At 41.2% G+C, this 24,004-nt stretch overlaps 1 protein-coding gene across 2 annotated transcripts in view; it reads right to left on the bottom strand.

Moving 5' to 3' along the window:
* Nucleotides 1-8,186, bottom strand: part of LOC148033514 (putative LRR receptor-like serine/threonine-protein kinase At1g51810) — a 76,705-nt gene extending 68,519 nt beyond the window's left edge. Inside the window, exons 1-2 of one of the 2 annotated variants that reach the window (XM_087681462.1) lie at nt 7,378-8,186; nt 6,396-6,936 (exon numbers count right to left, since the gene is read on the bottom strand). In XM_087681462.1, coding sequence (XP_087537588.1) covers nt 6,396-6,936; nt 7,378-7,507 — 671 coding nt within the window. In that variant the 5' untranslated portion in view covers nt 7,508-8,186. The remainder of the gene's footprint in view (nt 1-6,395; nt 6,937-7,377) is intronic. The other variant, XM_087681461.1, reaches the window with a different exon arrangement.
* Between the last annotated feature and the right edge of the window lie 15,818 nt (nt 8,187-24,004).

The following is a 24,004-nucleotide window of genomic DNA, read 5'->3' as shown; positions in this document are numbered from 1 at the left end:
AACACTCAAAAATAAAATCTCAATTAGCCTTATTACTAAAAAGGGATAAAAATAAGGTAGAAACCTTGGATATTCCATCTTCATCGAAAGATTTAGATGTGACTATGCGAGATTCTAGAGAACCCCACCAAAAGTTAAGGGATAACCTAGTGTTAAAAGATATGAAACCCCCTCAATTTCTCGGGGAGGAAAAAGACAAAAATAAAGACATTATCTTTAATTTTCTCCAAAAATGGGAGGATTTGCATAAACTTAAAAATACTCCACCACATCTCCAAGCGCTGGAGGCCAGTTTAACCTTGGGGCCAAAGGCATATAAATGGTGGCGAACTTTAAAGGAGGCAAATAAAATACCTGAAACTTGGGCTCAATTTGAATCGATCTTTTTGAAAGAATTCCTTCCTGAAAATGAAATGGAAAGAAATTGGGAAGACTGGCATTATGTCAAACAAAAGGGAAGACCTTTGCTGACATATCTGGAGGAGTATTATGAGATAATCCTCAAATTGGAAGGAATAGATGAATTTCAAAAAACAAGAGGATTCATTAGGGGACTAGATAAGGCCTGTAAAAAGGAAGTGAAAAGGAGTTCACCTAAGACTCTTGAAGAGGCAATTAAATTTGCATTAATCAATGAAGATAATACACGTCCAAGTACACTCACTAGTCTCACTGATACGGAGCCCAAGACTAAGGAATTTGAAGCCTCAAAATTTGTAGGTAAATTTAAAAGGAAAATGACATTTTTTAAGGGCAAGAAACAACCCTTTGAAAAGGAACAATATGTAAGGCCAAAGTTAAGTCAAGATGACTTTGATAAGGCCAAAAAAGAAAAGCTATGTTTCAATTGCCTATCCCCTAACCATGCTGCCTGGAATTGCCCTCAAAGGAAAAAGGGGGAAGATAAAGAAAAGGATAAGGACAAGGGCAAGGGAAAAGAAAAACAAATCCATGTAGTGCAGACCCTAGAATTAAAGGGGCATGAAAAGTATAAATCTTTAGAGGTCTTGCACAAGGATGTACAACACAGGTGTTGTATGTCAACTTCTATGTGGCAGTCTACTTTTGAGCCATATGATTTAGTTAGAGTGCATGGATTGATAGCTGGAAAGAGGGTTAGAGTCATGATTGATAACTCTGCTACCCACAATTTCATAAATTATGCACTTGTCAAAAAATTGAAACTTCCCCAACAAAAGAGTGGGCATCAATATGTTGTTCGTATGATGCAAGGTCAGGATAATAAAATATGGGATACAATGATATCCAATTTGGAAATCGAGATCCAAGGATATCCAGATAAACTTGATTTTCAAATTATAAAATATGGAAAGAGCCGATATTGCTTTAGGGAGGGAGTGGCTATGGGGATTGGAACCATCCTTAAAATGTAGTTATCATCATAATACACTGGAATTTGAAAGGGATGGTAAGACTTTTGTGATTCAAGGTGAACATGAAGTATCTGATAACCCTTTGTTGTGTTCCACTAAAGTTCAGAAGCTGATAAAGAAGGAAGCTTGTGAGGTATATATGTTATGGTCTCTTCCCATACAAAACACTTTTACTTTCTGTAATATAAAGCAACAATTTTCTTATATTTGTGAGTTGAATGTAAGTAATGAATTAAGTGGTTTGTTAGATGAATTCAAAGATGTGTTTCCTTCTAATTTACCAAGTGGCCTTCCACCAGATAGGGGTGATGTAAATCACCCAATTGACACAGATAGGGATACACACCCTATTTCTAAACCACCTTACTTATAAGTTAAGTGAAACACAGCACCAAGAAGTTGAAAGACAAATTAAGGATTACCTTGATAAAGGGTTTATACAACCCAGCAATTCACCTTGGGCTTCGCCAATTTTATTGGTAAAGAAAAAAGATGGTTCTATGCGACTTTGTGTTGATTATAGAGCACTTAATAAGATAACGGTGAAGAATAAATTTCCTATGCCCAGAAGGGAAGATCTTTTTGATCAATTACAAGGGGCAAAATTCTTCACAAAGATAGACTTAAGATCAGGCTACCACCAAGTAAGAATTAAGGCATAGGATGTTCCTAAGACAGCATTTCGTACTAGATATGGGCATTATGATTTTTTGGTGATGCCTTTTGGCCTCACTAATGCACCAACTACTTTTATGAAGCTGATGAATAGTGTGTTACGGCCCTATCTAGGACACTTTGTAGTAGTCTTCTTGGATGATATCTTGATCTTTAGTAAATCAAAAGAAGAACATTTGGAACACTTACGATAAGTATTCCAATTGTTAAGAACACATTCCCTTTATGCGAAGAAAACTAAATGTGAATTCTTCGCACAAGAGGTCAAATATTTGGGGCATATTATTTCGAAAGAGGGAATCAAGATGGATCCAGAAAAAGTAAGGGCAATTATTGAATGGCCATCTCCAAGGAACCTGGAAGAGCTGCAGATCTTCCTAGGTTTATCTGGATTTTCTCGTAGATTCATTCGAGATTATGCCAAAATAGCTGTTCTAATGACAGACCAACTTAAAGGGAAAGGGAAGAGCTTTAATTGGGGAACAGACCAAAATGAAAGTTTTCAAAAACTTAAGGTAGCTATTGCTACAGCTCCAGTACTATTAATTGTGGATCCCAATAAACCATTTGTGGTTGAAGCCGATGCCAATGATAAGGCAATAGATGCGGTCTTATTACAAGAAGGTCAACCAATTGCTTTTGAAAGCAAGAAATTAGACCGTACAAAACGGAATTATTCTGTATATCAGAGGGAATTGTATGCAATAGTACATGCAATGAAGAAATGGAGGCACTATCTGTACGGTGCCAAGCTTTTGATCTTGTTGGATCATGAAAGCATTAAGTGGCTTAATGACCAACCGGATCTACAAGGACGTAAAGCTAGATGGGCCGAACTCCTTCAAGAGTTCGACTACGAAATAAGGTATAGAAAGGGGAAGTACAATATAGTGGCTGATACACTCAACAGAATGCCCACCATAAATTAATTGAGTTTCACTCAGTTCACTTCCGATTTACTTGAATCTTTGAAAGGAAAATGCCAGGTTGATCCGGTATATTCCAACATATGGGAAGCAATAAATAATGGGGATCCAAATGGAAGAGCCTCCACAGAGGAAGGAATATCTGAGGATGTTCATCAAGGAAATGGAGCATCAGGGATTGCTCAAATGAGATTCAAGTGGAAGAATTTTACCATTGATAATGGTTACTTACTCTACAAGGGTATGTGTCCCGAAAGATGAAGAAATAAGGCGCCAGATACTCTTTGAGTGTCATGATACCCCTAGTGCAGGACATCCAGGAGTTAATAAGACTTATAGTCTTATTGAAAGGCAGTTCTATTGACCTGGAATGAATAAGGACGTCCTTGACTATGTGGTCAAATGTAATAAATGCCAGGTTAATAAAGCTAAAAGATGGAAAATGGGAGGACTTCTCCACCCATTAGAGATTCCTTTGGGAAAATGGGAGAGTATCTCCATGGACTTTATTGTTGCGCTACCCAGAGCACAGAGGGGGCAAGACTCTGTGTGGGTGATTGTGGATAGGCTAACCAAAATGGCTAGGTTTATTCCAACTTCAACTAATGTTAAAACACCAAAATTGGCTAGATTGTTCGTAGAGAACATATACCGATTGTATGGCCTTCCGGCAAATATAGTTTCTGATCGAGATAGAAAATTTGATAGTCAATTTTGGCGTACTGTATTTAGGAAGTTGGATACTAAACTTAGCATAAGTACGGCGGACCACCTTCATTTGAAAAGCCTTCTACTTGCTATTCCTAAGGCATATCCAAATCCTACGAGACTAGATCATCATGGTCCCAACACTGTGTTGGTTTCTTTGTATGGTTTGGATACTCAAAGCCAAGGCAATCGGGTACGATCCGTCCGATCCATGGACTTAGTACAGTACTGAACGTACATTAAAAAATGTCGAATAAAATTCAATGTTTCGTATGGTCATTAAAAAATACATAGAAAATTAAGGAATAGTACAGTAATAACATGAGAGTCTTAGTTTTAACCTTTAAAAATCACAAATGTATATGAGAGTCAAGTTTCAAGTTTCAACAATACTTCATGAACATAACAAGTGGTTGAGACAAAATATATACTCCAATTTCATCATAAGTCTGAAGACATGTACAATAGGTCAAAAAAAGAGTCTTGGGCAAGTCACAAGTAACAAGTATCATATGCAAGACTCATGTACAAAAAAGGAGATATAAATGTCTAGACTAAAAAAGTATCTAGATAGTAGAGACTGTCATGGGTACTACTCAAATGAATCTTTAGAACCGTCACTCGAATGAGACTCATGGTCATGAGTAGATGAGTCTAATATGTGTGGAACAAAATCCCCATCACTAAGGAGATTGCCATGCTCATCATACTCGAACTCTCGAACAAGAGCATCCTCTGAAACACGAGCAATCGGAGTAAAAGAGCTTTCAGAACCATGCCTCACATAGGTTTCGACTGCTACCTATGTGCCATAGGTATAGCAAAAGGGGTGGCCATGGGTGGGTGTGTATATGTCAGGGGAGATTATCTCCCCTTGAGCTTGCGCCATACTAGAGGATACCTTGCCCAATGCCTTTGAAATAGGAAAATATTTCTTAATGATCTCATTGGCCATCGCTTGAAGGATCTGGACAAGTGGATGAAAAGCCATGTCACACTACTTGTTTGAACCTTGCCACAATACTTGCAAGTCCAACGATAGACAAGTGCAATTCATGGCTTTCTCAAGGTGTGAGGTGTGAAGAGAAAAGGCTTTATGAAGGGCTTTAGGCATGGTGAAGAGATAAACGTGGTAACAGAGGTCAAGGTGTAGATAGAGGAGGTGGTAAGAGAGGTGGAAGAGGATGTGGTAAGAGAAGGTGATATGGAGTAACTTGAAAGTGGAAATGGAGAAAGAGGAAGAGAAAGAGGGAGATGGAACTTGGAAGTTGAAAGGAAAAGGAAGAGGTGGAAAGATAGGAAGAGGAAGAGAAGGTGGAAAGAGAAGGAAGAGAAAGAGAGGGAGATGACTCGTGAGCTTGAGGAAGAGGCTTGAGCAATGAGGCTTGAGTAGAGAAGGCAACAGACTTGAAAGTTGAGGGTGAAGATTGAACTAGGAGGGGCTGTTTATAAAGGCCCAAAAGAATTTGAAAAGGGAAAATTTTTCAAAAAAAAAAAAAAAACAGGCAGGAAAAATGGCAAAAAAAAAAAACGGTCAACAGTGCAGGTATAGTCCCTGGCTGGACAGTCACCTGCGCAGGTATAGTCCCCAGCTGGACGGTCCGATCTGACAGATCCAACCAGACTGAACAGATCAGACGGGATGGTTCCGTCAGCAAATGGAATGCAACTAGGCTCAGAGCATCTAGAGTATCAAGAGGGGTTAAGCTACCCTGTAAAGTGCTTTTTGGGCTTCTCTACACCATACCATACCAGCCTTTTTAAAACTTGTGCATTTGAAGCTTATATAATGGCACTCTATTTAGCACCCCACACACATGGATTCACTTGTTGCTTGCTTTTGGTCAAGCTTCACTCTCGGCTCCCACTTGTGAGTGTACATTGGTGGTTCATTTTGGGATAACTCTTGTGCAATAATTACCATCGGGGAGTTGCTTTATATCATGCTCTCTTGTTTATACTTTACAACATCTTGTTACTAAGTCTATGATCTTGTGATGTTGTAAACACACTCTCTCTTTTTTGTCCCAACCTCTTGTGAGCCAATCGCATTTTCAAGAGATCTCACCACCATTCAATACCAGGTGTGATGCACCCAATCCCTGGTTCTGGCTGACAGGTCACCACTTCAATATGGGTAGCACCCAAGCCATTCCACACCCAAAAACTAGAAAAACAGAAATCTAGAGAGGATTTAATCTTCTTGACATGATGTATTCCAGCACATTCCGTATTTCAAGGCTAGGCAGAAACCAAGAAGCTTACTTCCAATGATTTATTGACGAATAATAGCATCTGACAGCTTGCTCATGTTCTTTGAAATTGAAATAACATCCCAAGATTTCACCATCCTTTTACCCAAAATGAGCGTTAGGAGAAGCAATATAAGCTAGCACCCAAAAGCATTAAAAGTTCTAGAGTAGAGTAGTAGTAGGAAGGCTTTTAATAATCCTGGAACAAGGCATTAATGCACCTGCAATATCTGATCCTAAAGGTTATGAAAGATTGAATGAACTTGTGTAAACTTCACCAGAAAGAATTGAGTGGTTCTATTTATTAACTCCTTGTAGTAAGTATGCAGCTCCATCATAATACATGAACTAATACAGTCAATGAAAGCAACTAATTCTTGAAACATATCCTAATGCAAGCAATGAATGCACTTGGCAACTCTTGACTGAGTAAGTCTGACCTGATTGAAACACTTGTACTTTGTCCAAAATTGATCCTTGAATTGGTCATTAGGAAATGGTTCGTATGTACAGGTGAGTACATGTTTTGATCACTAGATAGTGGCCGCATCTCCAAAGATGATATAAATGGAATGGATGAAGATTGGTTAGTGCGAGCCAAACATATACTGAGGGAGTTACTGACGGCTGCAACAACCATCTCATAGACAGTGACATCACTGACTCCACTGAAGCCAACAGTCACCCAGTGAGTGGCATCAAACAAGAGCTCAAAAGTTGGCAAAGTCGTGTCTGTAGAGTTATCGTATTTTCCATACACAAACCCAGCTCGAACAAGATAGCTTAAATTGGTTTTTGTGGGCAAAACATAGCAATTCTTCGTTTCATTTCCTGGAAAGTACCTCAGAGTATCATAAGGTATTTCGGCATCCTTTACAATGGCGTTTTCCCCTGTGGAGATGTAAGTACCATCTGGCACCCACCGGATGTTGTCAAATTCGCTTGATGAAGTTGAACCACAGTCAATACTCAAAAATTTACCTGCATAATGAAATAGAGCAAGTTCACGAGGTAGCTGACGTACTGATTAAGTAAACTGGACACAAAATCTCATCTTACTATGCATAGAAGTCCAACAAGTATAAAAAGAGTGGCCAATGCAATAAGTCCAGTGTTGATACACAATAATATGCGCATTGGTAAAACCCACGATGCAGCTTTAATGCATCTTGAATCGTTCCACCGAACAGCCCTTTCGTGGGAGAGAGAAATCGAACTAAACAGTATACACAGAATTCGTGCAGAGGCATTAAAAGTACTGGTGTTTGCCAAATTTTATGTGAATGTGTCTCTGTTTCCATGTTATTCATGCAATATGCTAATGCCTCGATGAAAAATGTGGATGTAAGTACCTTGATTTACTGTTCATGACAACTTAACAAAATAATAATTCTCTGAGAGGGGGGGAAAAAGTTAAGGCACCTTGGCCCTCAACATGTGAGAAAAGAATGGAAGCATATAATATCCATGTGATGGCCGAAAGCAATCGAAACGCACAGGTTTCTGGTTCATGCAGTGATAAAAGTGCGAAAAACCACTTCATTCCATGCATCCGATCCTTCTAAAAACCTATTGTGGAGGCAACCAGGAGCTTCAGTTGCAGATTGATGTTGCGAGCACCCTGTAATGTAAGCCTGTGCAACTCCTTGATGTCTGTCAGCTGGATGGGGACTCGAGAAATCAACTCAATTTCTTCTTCTTCTTTTTGTCTTTAACAGGAAGAGATCAGCTCGATTTCGAGGGGAGCTTATGTGCACTTATGATTCCAAGGAAGGAGATCGACAGGGCAAAAAGGATGGATCGTTTTGAACGCAAATGGGAGAAAGAATGGGAGATGGGGAAAGCCTGAAAGGGAGAAAAGAGTAGCTGACAGAGGAAGACGCAGCATAAAGAAAGATGAATTGGAGTTGGTCAATGGCACAGAAAAGGCCAACACAGAGACAAGACACACGCACAGAGAGAGAGAGTGAGATGATGATGATGATGACCCGGTCATTACAGAGAGAGAGAGAGAGAGAGAGAGAGAGAGAGAGAGAGAGAGAGATGAGTGTGTGTGTGTGTCAGCGAGACAGAGAGATCAATTGAAAATTAAACAGTTAGCCATGGATCGAGTCAAGGATGAAGGACTCGGGACAATAGCAATGTCGAAAAATGTTTTCTTTTACTCATTATTACATGATGAACCAAAACCTTCAAAGAGTCAAGGCTGTGACTCTATTTATTGCAACTAACGTTTCACGCACAAGGAACATTAGGTCGTTTGCGATAGTTTTGCTGCCCCGAAGCAGCAAGCAAAATTGCTGTGCTTGACAATTCATTTCTCCTCTTTCTCTCTTCTATTTTCCCTCTCTATTCACCCTCTCTCTCTCTCCCCCCAAATTCCCTATGTCCAATTTTCTCTCTCTCTCTCTCTCTCGCTCTCTCTCTCTCTCTTCTATTTTAGTTTCTTTTTTCTCCTCTTCCAGTTCTCTCTCTCTCTCTCTCTCGTATTCGCCCTTTCTCCTCTCTTTTATTTCTCTCTCTCCTCTTTTTCCCTTTTTTCCTATTCTTCTCTCTCTCTTCATTCTCTTTTTAAATTTTTTCTTCTCTCTCTCTCTTCTTCTTCTCTCTCTCTCCCTCCTCTCTTTTCATTCTCTCTCCTCTCTTTAAATTTTATCATTTCTCTCTCTATAATTCTCTCTCCATGTTTCCTCTCTCTCTCTCTCCTTCCTCCTCGTTCTTCTTCTCAATCTCTCTCCTCTCTTTTTCTTCTCTCCCTCTCTTTAAATTTCATATTTCCTCTCTCTCTCTCTCTCTCTCTCTCTACACACACACACACATATATATATATATATATCCACTTCCTTTCCTTCCCTCGGTCTCTTTTAAAGTATGTAAATTTTATATTTTTCCTATATATAATTCTCTCTCTTCTTCTCGTCTCACTCTCTCTCCACCCCCTTTTTTCTCCTCCCCTTTCTCCTAATTTTCCTTTTTTTTTTCTCTCCCTCTCTCTCTTTTAAACTTCTCTCTCTCTCTCTCTCTTCTTTTTTTCTTTTTTATTCTTTTCTCTCTTCATTCTCTTTAAATTTTTGTATTTTCTCTTTCTTTTAAATTTTATATTTTCTCTCTATAATTCTCTCTCTCTCTTCAAATTCTCTCTTCTTTTCTTCTCTCTATCTGTCTCCCCCCTCTCTCCTCTCTTTTCCTTTTTTTTCCTCTCTCTCTCTTAAATTGTATATTTCCTCTCTCTATAATTCTCTCTCTCTCTCTCTCTCTCTCTCTCTCTCTCTCTCCCTCTCTCTCTCTCTCTCTCTCTCTCTCTCTCCTTATTTTTCTTTTCCTCTCTCTTTCTCTTTCAAGTTTTTTTCTCGCTCTCTTTTTTCTCTATATATTTTTTCTTATCTCTCTATTTTTCTATTTCCTCTCTTCCCCTTTCTCTCCCCCTATTTTCTCTCTTTCGAATTATATATTTCCTCTTTGTCTCTCTCTCTAAGTCAAAATCTATATAAAAAAAGGTTTAATTTTAAAAAGACTACTCTCTTTCCTCTTTCCCCTCTCTTTGTCTTTTTCTCTTTCTTTTTCTTTTTTTATCCTTCTTCTTGTTTCTCTCTTACCACAGAAATTGCATCGTATGCTTGTGTGTAGAGACATTGGGAGTTACAGAATCATCATTGTTTCCTTTTTATGTAAAATCGTCACTAGGAAGTGAGTGTGTAGTCAAATACCACTTTCGCCAGTTTTGCAGATTTGCCCTTGTGAGGGTGAAGCTGTGTTTTTTGTAGTGACAGAATTTTTTGCAGTGTTCTGTAATGGCGTCTGATTCTCTTTCACAGATTGTAACTGAACATCTTGACAAGAACAACTTCCGAGCATGGAAGTTTAGAATGACGAATTTCCTTATGGGAAAAGGATATTGGGAATTTGTTGCAGGAAATGAAGAAGAACCAGTTCTTCCTGATGTTCCCAATCAACAGCAAATGCAGGCATTTAAAGCATGGCATGAGAGAGCCAGGAAAGTTATGTACTAGCTGTCTATCAGCATTTCAGACTCTATGATTGTGCATATTCAAGATGCAAGTACGCCAAAGGAGGCATGGGATACTTTGTCAAAAATGTATAGCACAAATACGCAAGCCAGGAAAATGCAGCTCAAGCAAGAGTTGCACAATGTGCAAAGAGAAAATATGAGCATCAATGACTACCACATGAAGGTGAAGAAGATTGCAGATGCGCTTGCTTCCATTGGGTCGCTAGTGGAAGATGATGATTTAGTTTCTGTGACCTTGAATGGTCTAGGAAAGGATTATGCACAGTTTCGAACATCCATTTCCGTCCGTGAAAGATTTCCTGATTTTGAGGAGTTGATTGCTCTTCTAATTTCTGAGGAGCAGAGAAATGGTGGTGCATCTTCTTCAGGAGGAACTTCAAAAGAAGCTGTCTTCTACTCAAATGCTGGAAGAGGTAGAGACAGGGATAGAGGAGGCCGATCTGGAGGCCGTGGTAGAAATTAGAATATGCAACAAACTCAAGAAAACCAGTCCTATGGAGGAGGACGTGGTAAATCTAGAGGCAGGGGGAGCCAAAGAGGTCGTGGTGGATGGCAAAGAGGCCAAAATACAAACAATAATGTTGAATGCTACTACTGTGGTAAAATAGGTCATATGGCTAAAGACTACTATAAAAAGCAGAATGACATCATGAATGGAAAATTGCAACAAGGGAATTATGCATCTTCTAGTAGACAGGGTGATGATAGAAATGAGCATTTGTTTATGGTGCAGCACATGAACAATTCTGTGACAAGTGCAGAAGAAAGCAACGATGTATGGTATGTTGACTCAGGTGCATCAAACCACATGACAGGTCATGTAGAATGGATGGAGGATGCAAGGAAAATAGAAAAACCAGGATTTGTGGAGACTGGTGATGATACTGCACATCCTATTGTGCAGATTGGAAAAATTCCTTTGTCTATGCATGGGAAAAAGAAATACCTGTCCGATGTATTTCATGTCCCGAATATCACCAAGAATCTGGTTTCTGTTGGTCAAATGGTTGAGCAGGGCTTGCAGGTCAGATTTAATCCTCATGGATGCTTTATTGAGGATATGAAAAATAAAGGTCGCTTGATAGCAAAAGGAAAGAAGAAGGGCAGAATGTTTACGTTGGATGCAGACATGCCTGAATTGAGTGCAGCAATGTTTGCACATGGGACCGGTGTAGTTGCAGATATTGATATCTGGCATAAACGCATTGGTCATGTTAATGTACAACGACTTAAATCAATGCAGGCCCAAAATATTATTGCAGGATTGCCTAAATTCAAGGTTGCAAAAATGCATAAGGTATGTGAAGCCTGTCAATTTGGAAAACAGGCAAGGAAACCATTTCCTAGACATGTTCAAGAGAGTAAGAAGCCATTGGAATTAATCCACTCTGATGTATGGACTACTAAAGCTGCATCTCTTGGAGGCTGTCATTATTTTATCACTTTTATTGATGACTATAGCAGAAAAGCTTGGGTGTATTTTATGAAAAAGAAAAGTGAAGTTTTTGGGCATTTCAAAACTCTTAAAGCTATGGTTGAAAAAGAAACATGCCTGCAAATAAAATGCCTAAGGTCAAATGGAGGGGGAGAGTACCTCTCAAATGAGTTTGCAAGGTTCTTGCAGAAGCATGGCATAAAGCAGCAATATTCATGTAGTCATACCCCACAACAAAATGGAATTGCAAAAAGGAAAAACAGGCATATTGGAGAGGTATCTCGTGCCATGCTCAACGAAAAAGACTTGCCAGATTTTTACTGGGCTGAAGCAGTTGCTACAACAGTCTACATAATGAACAAGACTCCCACTGCAGCAATACATGGGATAACTCCAGAGGAGAGGTATACTGGTAGGAAACCAGATATTTCTCATTTGAAGATTTTTGGTTGCATTGCCTATGTTCATGTGCCAGATGAGTTGAGATCCAAGTTGGATCCAAAAGCTGAGAAGTGCATCTTTATTGGTTACTCTCTGCAGCAGAAAGGGTATAGATGCTAGAACCCTTCTACTCGTAAGTTTACAGTGAGCAGAGATGTTGTTTTTGATGAGATGAGTAGCTGGTATAAACTAGTAAATGTGATTGATGATGTAGATGCACAAAGTGGTAATGCTGCACAGAATTCACAGCTGTCACAAAATATTAGTGGACCTGGAGCGTCCTCTAGCAGTGGTTCACATTCTTCGCCATGGACAAGCAGATTGAGATCAGGAGAATCTTCTCAAAGCAATACAGATAGTGGTATTTAGGTATCATGAAAAGGAAAAGAGAAGGTAGATCAGCCCATGTTTGATGTGAATGCAGGTCACTCTTATGTGGATGGTGAATCCAGTGGCTCAGAACAGAGCATTGATAATGAGTTGGGTATTCCTTCTATTGTTAGACCTGGAGTAAGGAAGACCAGGGATGTTTTGAGAGTACCTGGGAGTGAACCTACTTTGCGCAGGTCTACCAGAACTAGGTATCCTGTGGATAGGCTGAAATATGATGGATTTACAGCCATTCACTATGCCTATATGGTCAAAGTGATACAGGAACCAGAACCCACTTCTTTTGAGCAAGCCATGGGAAAAGAAAAATGGGAGAAAGCCATGGATGAAGAAATGGATGCCTTGGAAGTAAATGCTACATGGGAATTGGTACCTTTGCCTAAAGATAAGAATGCAATTGGTTGTAAGTGGGTTTATAAGGTGAATCACAATGCAGATGGTTCTGTAAACAGATACAAGGCAAGATTAGTAGTCAAGGGGTATGCACAAACATATGGCATTGATTATAAAGAAACATTCAGTCCGGTTGCAAGGATGGCAACCGTAAGAGCAGTCATTGCTATGGCTGCATCAAAGGAATGGTCTTTACATCAGATGGATGTAAAGAATGCCTTCTTGCATGGTGATTTGCAAGAAGATGTCTATATGAAGCCACCAGGTTATGTGCATGTTGTTCATCCTGAGTTTGTTTGCAGGTTGAAGAAAGCATTGAATGGCTTGAAGCAAGCACCTAGAGCATGGTCTGACAAGATAGGACAGTATCTTGTCACTATTGGCTTTCAGATTTCCAAGGCAGATTTCTCACTTTATGTGAGAAAAACAGAGAAATGTATTATGCTACTTGTCATTTATGTTGATGATTTGATTATGACAGGTGACAGTGATGAAGATATCCTTCATGTGAAAATGCTATTGAAGCAGAAGTTTGAGATGAAGGATTTGGGAGAGCTACGTTATTTCTTGGGCATTGAGGTGATTAGATCACCAAGTGGGATACAGCTCTTGCAGAGGCAGTATGGATTGGACATGCTGTCCAAATATGGGATGACAGGCTGTAAGCCTATTTTAATTCCTTTGGAGCAGAATGTGAAGCTGAGCGTAGATGCAGGTGAGCTTCTGGAAGACCCTACTATGTACAGACGCATAGTAGGAAGTTTGATTTATATGACTATTACCAGACCAGATTTGAGCTATGCTGTTGGATTGGTAAGTCAGTTTATGTAGGCTCCAAGGAAACCACATTTGGATGCGGCTAGACGCATACTCAGATATGTGAAGTCCACATTGCAGTATGGACTATTTTATGAGACTGGGGTTCAGATACAGTTGCATGGATACACTGATGCTGATTGGGCTGGTAGTATTTCTGATAGATGATCTACCAGAGGATATGTGTTCTCTTTTGGGAGTGCTGCAGTCACTTAGAGCAGCAAGAAACAGCCTACAGTTGCCTTGTCAAGCACAGAGGCTGAGTACAGGGGTGCAGCAATGGCTGCATGTGAGGTAGCTTGGTTGCATAAGCTACTTTATGATATGCATCAGCCTACAGATGGGCCAGCTATCATTTATTATGACAACATGAGTAGTATACACTTGGCAAATAACCCAGTCTATCATGCTAGAACAAAGCACATTGAGGTACATTATCACTATGTGCGGAAGAGGGTTTTACTAGGTCTTATTGATCTAGTTTATGTCAGCACAGAGGATCAGGTAGCTGACATATTCACGAAGGCATTGGGCGTAGAGAAGCTGCGCAAGTTCAGAGACCTGCTTGGTGTGCAGAAATTGGGATTGAGCTCGAGGGGGAGTGTTGAGATATCGAGCTCCACTCGTGATATGCCAGGGTGACCATTGTGCATTTATGTCACCGACTTGTCAGTTGTTGCAGATGCGGTTGGTACACCACCCATGAATAATAGCTAGATGACAGCTATCCTTATCTACTCTAGTTCATGGCTCAGTTAGTATGCCACCTTAGTTGAGTTTGGTTTTGAGACCCATATATAGGGTTCTTCTATTTCTATATACTTGAGTTCTTTTTGGCTTACACAACTAAGAAGAGGAAAACTATTTTCAACCTCCACCTCTGTGTGTATTCCCCCATTATGCAAGCAAGAAAGCTACAAGTGAGACTCCTTCCTTCTCTCCCACAATCTTGACAGTGTAGGGACCACATCAATAATACCAAGATCTACTACTAGATAGCCTAACCAAAGAGCCTCTTTGCAAGCCTTAGTGGTTGCAATATACTTTGCCTCTGTAGTAGATAGGGCCATGCATTTTTACAACCTAGACATCCAAAAAATAGCATCCCCAACAAAGGTGAAGACATAGCCAGATCTATTGTTTGCATGTCTTGCATAATCAACGTTAGTGTACCTTATCTCTCATATATCCTGGCCATCATAATATATGCAAATATTTGTAGCATCCTTAAGATACCTCATGATACCCTTAAGGCATCTAGTTCATGATGAGCACTCCCAGCAACATATTATCCACATATAGTACCATAATCATAAGGCTTACATCACAAGCCTTCTTCATATCTAAACATAAATCCATATCACTATAGGTATATCCCTGTGAACACATGAAAATATCAAACTCATAGTATCATTTTCTAGGTGCTTTCTTATGGCCATAAAGGCTCTTTCTCAACTTGCACACTAGGTTTTCCCTACCTTTTTCCTCAAAGCCCTTAGGCTACTACATATAAATCTCATCATGAAAGTTGCCATGTAAGAAAGTTACATTCATCTAATAAAGGTCCAGATATAACTGCGTAACCAAGGCCAAAACTAATCATAGGATAGTCATCTTGATTACATGAGAGGATTTCATCGAAGTCAACACTATGCTCCTACTTAAAACCCTTAGCAACCAATCTAATATTATACATTGGCTTGGGACATCTAGGGGTACTCTTCAATTTATACATCCACTTGCATGGCAAAAAACACTTTCTATTAGGCAAAGGAACTAAATCCATGTATCATTTTTCTCTAATGAGTCATACTTTAACTGCATGGCCCTCTCCCAAGAGTGACTATCATCCCTACATATGGCCTCATCATAGGTAAGAGACTCACCATAACATAGTCCATGGAGGACTCAACCCACTTAGGAGGATGTTTATCTCTAATCAAACATCTCAAAGCAAGCTGCGGGGTATGTACATCCTATCTAACATCATGGTCATGGGTGCCATAGGAGTATCAGGTGGTACTACAAGCTATCTCACTAGCTATATGGGAGTAAGAGGCTCCTCTTGAAATATCACCCAGCGTATCTCAACTACCTGCTCAAGATGCTTATGCATTTTCTCCTCATGGAAAATAACATCATGGCTATGAATGACCTTTCAATATAGCCCATCTCACCTACATCCCCATAACGAAGAAAGATGCATTTCATTGAGTTAGGATCCAATTGAACTTGTCCTTGGGAATATGGCAGAATGCCTCACAACTAAAGATATACAAATGAGCATATGATGGAGGTTTTCCATACCATATCTCCTCTGCAACTTGATAGTCAATAGCAATGCATAGGAATCGATTAATCAAATTTATAACAATAGTAACTGCCTCAACCCAAAAATGTTGCGATGGTAACCCTACTTGGCTAAGCATACTACAAACTCTCTCTTAAATTTTCATGTTCATATGCTTAGCCATACCATTCTAGGGCGGATTGTATGGGACAGTTAACTAACACTTAATGCCTTTCTCATTACAAAATGCTCAATGGCTTTAGATACATACTCACTTCCATTGTTAAATCGTAGGTATTTTGATTGATTTGCATATTCTACATAATCAAAGTCAATGTACCTCATGTCTCATGTATCCTAGCCTCCATAACATATGCACATATTTGCAGTGTACACCACATCTTCTATATCCTAGCCACCATAATATATGCATATACATGCAGTGCCCTTGATGTACCTCATGATACCCTTCACAACATCCCAATGTAACCTGCCAGGTATAGCCATATAGCATGCTACAACCCCCACTACAAATGTTATGTTAGGGCGAGTGTCTATCATGGCATACATCAAGCTGCCCATTGTGGATGCATAAGGGATCTTGGCCATCTCGGCCTTCTATCCATCAGACTGTAGACAATCGGCCTGACTAACCTTCACGTGAGAAGGTAAAGGATAGCTAACGTTCTACATATGAAACTGCTCAATGTCCTTCTAGATATACTCCTTCTGTGATAAGTAAAGGAGCCCCTTAGAGTGATCATGTGTGATGCGCATCCCAAGAATATATGAGGCCTGTCTTATGTCCTTTATCTCAAAGCTCTTCTTGAGTTGAATTTTCAAGGTATCCAACTCATCATGAGCAGTCCCAGTGATCAACATATTATCCACATAGAGTACCAAAATCGTAAGGCTGTTGTCACAAACCTTCTTCGTGTATAAACATAGATCTATATCATTGTACATATATCCTAGTGAATGCATGAAAGCATCAAATTTGTGGTACCATTTCCTAGATGTCTACTTAAGGCCATAAAGGCTTTTTCTCAACTTACATACTAGGTATTTCCTATCTTTTTTCTCAAAGCCCTTAGGTTTCTGCATATAAATCTCATCATGCAAGTCCCCATGTAAGAAAGCCATCTTTACATCCATCTAATAAAAGTCCAGATATAACTATGCAACCAAGGCCAAAATTAATCATTCACAAAGTAGTCATCTTGACTACAAGAGAGAAAACTTCATCGAAGTCAATACTATGCTCCTACTTAAAACCCTTAGCAACCAATTTGGTATTATACGTTGGCTTGGGACGTCTCGAGGTACTCTGCAATTTGTACACCCACTTGCATGGCAAAGTACACTTACCATTAGGCAAAGGAACCAATTTCCACTTTTGATTTTTCTCCAATGAGTCATACTTTGACTACATGGCCCTCTCCCTAGAGTGACTATCACCCTTGCGTATGGCCTTATCATAGATAAGAGACTCACCAGCAATTGTCACCATAACATAGTCCATGGAAGGTTCAAACTGCTTAAAAGGACGTCTATCTCTAATAGAATGTCTCAAAGTAAGCAATGGGACATGTACATATTATCTAATATCATGGTCATGGGCTATTGGAGCATCAGGTGTTGCAAGTTGTCTAGTTGGTTGTATAGGAGCAAGAGGCTCCTCTTGAAATATTAGCCAGCGTACCTTGACTACCTGCTTAGTTGCTTATGCATTTTCTCCTCATGGAAAAAAATGTCATGGTTTTAGATGACCTTTTGAGCCTACAGATTCTGTAGCTGATAGCCCATCTCACTTACATCCCCATTATGAAGAAAGATGCATTTTATTAATCTCAGATCTAGCTTATTGTGCTTGTCCTTGGGAACATGGCAGAAAGCCTTACAACCAAAGACATGCAAATAAGCATATGATGGAGGTTTTTCAGACTATACCTCCTTTGCAACCTAATAGTCAATAGCAATACATGGAAATAATTTAATCAAATGTATGATAGTAGTAATTGTCTCACTCTAGAAATGTTGCAGTGGTAAGCCTACTTAGCTAAGCATAGTATGGACTCTCTCCTAAATCATCTTGTTCATGCACTTAGCCATAACATTCTGGGGTGGGATGTAAGGGGTAGTCAACTGATGCTTAATACCCTACTCATCACAAAACTGCTCAAAGACTTTAGATATATACTTACCTCCATTGTCAGATCATAGATATTTCACCAAACTAGTTCTCAACAAGAGCAAGTCAATGATGAAACATAGCCAATACTTCCAATTTCTACTTTATGGAATATGCCTAGACCTTATGTAAGTAATCATCAATGAAAGTAACAATACTTCATGCCACCTAATGACTGACAAGGCATAGGCCCACAAACATCAAAATGAACAAGAGCAAGAGACTCACCCATGTGCATAATGCTAGACTTCTTATGTCAATTGTGTGTTTGCCTACCATAAAGACAATGATTACAAGAATTAAAACATTTACAATCAAGGGAGGACAGAAGATACCGTAAATAAGTAAGTATTTTCATTCCCTTTAATAACATGTATATAAGGCGATGATAGCATAATGATACATGTGGTACTATAGCCACTGCCAAAACATGGTCGATAGACCTAGATACAAGTAAGAGATAAAGAGTGTCTTAGTATCTAGTGCAAGGACAAGATTTCCATGGGTAATCTTCCATGAGGAATCACCAAAAGGTACAAAGTAACCTACATCATCCAACTATTCAGCGGAGAGTAGGGTTTTGGTCAAACCAGAACATAGCATACATTATGCAAAGTAAAGATGATGCCTAAAGCAAATTGTATTCATATATCTCCAATACCAACAATATCCAATGCCAAGTCATTACCCAATTTGACAATTCCTATCATGTTGCAATAAGAGTGGAACACTCTCATTTAGGGATAATATGAAATGAAGCTCCTGAATCAATCAACTAACACTAAGCATAAGTAGACAAGGTATCAATCAACTGTAAAACATCAAGAGAGGAAGCTGTAAGTATGTTATCATCATCCGAATCAAACTAAACTACATTAATCTATTCAATCTTGATGTTAGACTTATTGGGGACAATGCTATGATCATTATTTTCCTGCACTGTGCACTTTGCTCTTTCCCTTTTTTAAATGCTTATCAACATGCATTTTATTGCACTATGGCCAAATATGACCTAGCTTCCCACAATAATGACAAGTCAATGCGAACTTACAGCCATGGTCATTACCATGGGGATGTCCTCATGATTGAGATCAAGACTTTTGAGAGTCTCTCCCATGGTAGTCATGGTTGCTCTTAGCATTATTGCTTCTAACTATCAAAGCATGAGAGCTATGGGAAGCATCAACATTATTTTTGTTAACTTCTTCATTCAATAATGCACCCTCTACATCCTACAATTTTAGCCCATCAGCATGCATATTTGCACACATAGTGATACGAGATGTGTCCCATGATTTGGGATAACCAGTAAGAACAATGTTGGAAGATTCTCCTTAAAGTCAATCCCTTGCGAAGAAAAGTGATTGAAAATAGAATAAAACGCATTTAAGTAGATGGACATGAAAGTCCCCTCCTTCATACAAAGGTCCATGAGTTGCTTCAGTCAATATATCTGAGACGTAGGTGCTAACTCTAGTGTAAAGGAAGTGAAAAAGTGTTACCGTGTTTCCCGTAGCACAGAGGAGCAGAAAATGGAAAAAAGGAAATAGCAAAAAAGGCGCAAGATAAAAGCAGAAAAAGGCGCCTTGACCGGTAACCAGACCCTGAAAAATTTAAATGTTCGGGCACGACCCTCAGAAAGTCTCAGTGTCGCTCCGAGACAACAAAAGAGTAAAAGGCGCACCATTAAATGTGGAAGCGCTCCCGAATCCTTGTAAAAGAGCGCCAGGCTCGCTCCTGTGTAAAGTGTACGCATTAGTTGGGAATAGGATAAATTAGAATGGTGGAAAATGGGAAAAAGGGCCTAGGCTACAGCCGGCTATGTAAACAAGGGAAAAGGGGATGACCGCCCAAAAAGGATTTAGGGTTTTGTATATAAAGTTGAAAAGTGAATGAGAAGCTCATTCTTTTGGTGTGTGGCAAAAAGAGTCTTCTTCTTCCTCTCTTCTTCTCTCCTTCTTGCTTGTGTGTGCTCTTGAGAGAGGGAGTGTGAGGGTGTAAGGGAGTGAGTGTGTGGGAGTGAGGGATCAAGAGGGTGAAGCTCTTCACCATCTCCACTTCTCTTCTTCTCTTCTTTTCTTTTCTCTTCTCTTGCGCGCACAGCTATGGAGGATGGAGCTTGGAGATGGAGGAGGATTGAGGATGCTTGAGCTAGCATCAAGAATCGTGGAGCTACCGGAGTGCAAGAGAGAGGAGGGTACTCGATCAAGCATCAAGGTAAGCTCACTACACTTGTAGGATCGACGACGCATCGGCTAGGTGAGAGATAGCCATTAGAGCTCACTTGGAACGTTTGAAATAATAAGCGGTCCGTGGGTCTTGGCGGTTGAGTGAAAGCTCCCACATTTTGGTTCCATTGCCGGGACGAATGGATTCAAGCTTGAGCACTTGCGCACCTCATATCGAGCATCGAAGTAGGGGCTGCATCCCCGAAACGGAGCTTGAGATAGGTATGAAGTTTGGGTGTTTTTGATCTTCAAAACAAGTAAGTATTTTGGGATCTTTTGGTTGTTTGATGATTGGAAAAAATGGAGAAATTTGTTCAGTTTTTTGCTTTCGATTCGTGTTGAGTTTAGAGTAGGCTAACATTAGGAAATCGCACCTGAAAGGCATAGGGTTTGTTGCTATAAAATAGGGAGAAAATCTGGGAAAACAAGTGGAAAATGGGGGAAATGCTCATTTGAATGTGTAGGAATCGCAAGGAGAGTGATCAGTAACATCCGGGTAATGTCCAGTAGGGGTATAAGTTCTTGGAGGGCAAGGAAATCCTCATTTGCAACCAGCTGAGAGAGCGAGAGAGAGAGAGAGAGAGAGAGAGAGAGAGAGAGAGAGAGAGAGAGAGAGAGAGAGAGAGAGAGAGAGAGAGAGAGAGAGAGAGAGAGAGCTTGGGTGACCCATTCCGATCGATCAGTGCAAGGAGTCACGTTGCTATCAGCGATCCCCAGGTATATAGATCTCTTCCCCATCACTCCAGCATCACTCCTGTTGAATCTTATAGCCTGCAATAATCAATACCGCAAGATTCTGGACGATTTCATGCTTGAAAGTGCGTTTGGGTCGGCGGAATCAGACACCCGATTCAGTGTCCGATTCCCAGAATCAGACATTCGGACAACCGTCCGATTGGACCAACCCGTCCGATTTTGGAAATTGGACCAATCGGACCACTCAGACCCACCCCTGTCCGATTCGTAGAATCGGACCCATAGGTTAGGACACGTCAGCAAATCGGACCACCCACCTGGTCCCACTTGTCCGATTTTCAAAAATTGGACACTTAACCCCCATCCGATTCTGAGAATTGGACATCTCAAACTCGGACCCACCTGGTCCGATTCCGAGAATCAGACCACTGGTAAATCGGACGTCCGATTCTCAGAATCGGACGCACCCTTAGGCAGAAAAAAGAAAATTTACCCCCACGACCGACTGGAAGCGCAACCCGCTCCAGGACAACATAGCGAGCACCTTGTAGGTAGTTCCTGACATAGGAGTCACCACCAAGGGATAGGGGACGGTGCTGGAGCACTCCCCAGCGACCTGACGCATGAGAACGGAAATCCAATCGTAGGACCTGTGATCGACCCCCTAGTGAACAGCAAGAAGTAGCACAGACCCTAGAACCCATTAGAACGGCCAGGATTTGAGCAACAAAGCTTATCAGGCCCGAGACAAGACAAGAGGGCGTAAGCATATAGAGATTGATTGCCGCACTCACATTGAATTCCGCACTTGAGGTGTGCGTAAGAGAGCTGAAAGCCTGATTGACCACAAGTTCACGAGAAACGACACACACTGAGTGATCATAAATTGAGGACTGTATTCAATAAGTCAAGGAACTCACTCATATAAAACCACTCAAGGAACCCACCACAGCAGGAGAGAACCCAGACATAGACAAACCATCAAAGTGCAGAATAGGACCAAGCAAGGAGCGCCGACGATGAGGATTTGTCAAGTCTATTCAACCTGATCGTCGACAGCATAGTGGAGAGCGAGAACTCGACCATGACGGAAGAGAGCTTCGACCATCGGTCTAATGAGGAGCTCGATTTGAACGTATTCCCAGATGCTATTCAACAGCTGGTGAGCAATTACGACGCGCACGCCCGGTACAAGCACCGCGGTAGGACAACAGACGCAATCATTGTAGATCTAGAAGAGGAGAGAAGGCTAGCCCGTAAGGCATTGCAGGGCATAGCCGAGTACAATAGGGATCAACATGCTAGGAGCCAAAGGCAAAGCATGGAGTTGCATGAGGTGCAGCGAGTGCTGAACTTGGCTGGCTGAAACCAAACGGACCATGAGAGAGCACTAGAGGGAGACTTGTCGTTGAGCGAGCTTCTCATGAAACTGCTCCTCGATAATACAGCAGTAGAGCAGAGTGCCACCGCACTAGCGATGTCGCTGCTCGCAGGATTAGGGGCGAACCAAGGCTCAAAGAGCCATGCCAAAATACCGATTTTTGCCAAGCAACTCGATAAGTACCAACCTCATGATGACCCCTACAGGTTTGTTGAGTAGTTTGAGCAAGTCTGCGAAGCCAACGGCCTCAACGAGACCAAACTCAATGCTCGCAAGCATTCGGGCTTTGCCTAGGCAACAAGGGTAGGACGTGGTACACGAGCCTAGATGCTGTAGAGCAAGCCAACTTCAATGACCTCAAGGATCTCTTCATCAAGAGATTCGCCGAGCCCGGATACTCCGATAACCTGCTAGTACAATTGATGAACGTCAAGCAGAAAGAGAAGGAGGACATCCACCACTACGTAACCCATGTGAGGAGTCTCTTCAAGAGAATCCCTCTGGGCGAGCGACCGTCGACTGAAATAGCAGTTTCGACTCTATTCATCAGCGAAATTCGAGACGAGAAATTATATAAGGCTTTGGCAGGCAATTCAAGCTTGCAACGAGACGGGTGGCTAGAGTGGTTAAGGAAGCCATCAGAGTCGATGATCAGCTAAAAGAGCAAAGCTCCAGGGGCTCGAACTTAGAAGAGACCAACCCGCGAGGTTCCGAGAGAGCGTCAGCCTCTAGTGAGCGGGCAATCCCATCATCCTAGGATAAGGGGAAAGCCACCGAGGTAGACCAAGGCTTGGCTGAGGTCAAGTTGGAGCAGCCCAGTTACAAGACATGTTGAGACGACCAACACGCCCGCACGTCCAATGTGTGTACTGTGACGGAAACCACTTGCCGGTCGAGTGTCAAGATCCTACGTCAAGACCTTGTGCTAACTGCAGTAGGTTCGCCCATGATGTCGCGCATTGTAGATTACCAAGAAGACTTCCATACTCACAACCCTACGGCCAGCCTTATCTAGTAAACAGGCCGCAGCCATTCTTCGGAAGGGGAGCCCCATTAGCTCTTCCCACGCCTAACGATATGAAACCAACCGTCCCTAGAATGGACATCAACCCTACTGGCATTCCTAGACGGCCTGGTCCTTACGTGACCCACCCACCGAGCGACGCTCCAGTACACTACGTGGAGGAGCCGAATGATGAAGAGACCTATATATACCCTTACGTCTCGCATGATGATGAGGGCAATGTAGTCCTCATGGATTATCGACCTATGCCAGTGATGGCATTAGGAAGGGGACGAGGTAGGGGCTTAGGAGGGCAGACGCAGGATCCAGTCACCTGTTGGACTTGCGGTCACCCTGGCCATGTCTCATCACGCTGCCTTGAAAGAGAGTAGCAAAACAGAGATAAGGCTGACCAAAGGTGCGTAGAGTGTGGAATCACCCATCTTTTCGTAGATTGCCCAAAGCGAAAGCCATCCTCTAGTTCAGCCAACTTGCCATCGGTCCCATTGGGGCTATTTAGTGTCGAAAACCTCGATGGGGAGGCCACACCCATTCCACTGTAGGTCATGACCAGAGCCCAAACGAAGCAGGCTGGCATCTCTCTGCCAGGATCTAGCAACCTTAACGTAGCCTCGATAGGGAAGAAAAGCCGCAAACGGAAGAAAAAGAGATCGGAAGCTAAAGTCGCACTAAAAACCGAGAGTGCTACGACTCTGCCTGCTGGAAAGAAGGTTTCAGACACAGAGGCAGAGACT

Source organism: Lygodium microphyllum, chromosome 7, assembly GCF_053477565.2.
Source record: "Lygodium microphyllum isolate KBCC chromosome 7, Lygodium_microphyllum_v1.1.10, whole genome shotgun sequence".
In the NCBI taxonomy this organism is placed as follows: Eukaryota; Viridiplantae; Streptophyta; class Polypodiopsida; order Schizaeales; family Lygodiaceae; genus Lygodium; species Lygodium microphyllum.
This window is presented reverse-complemented; position numbering and strand designations above follow the sequence as displayed.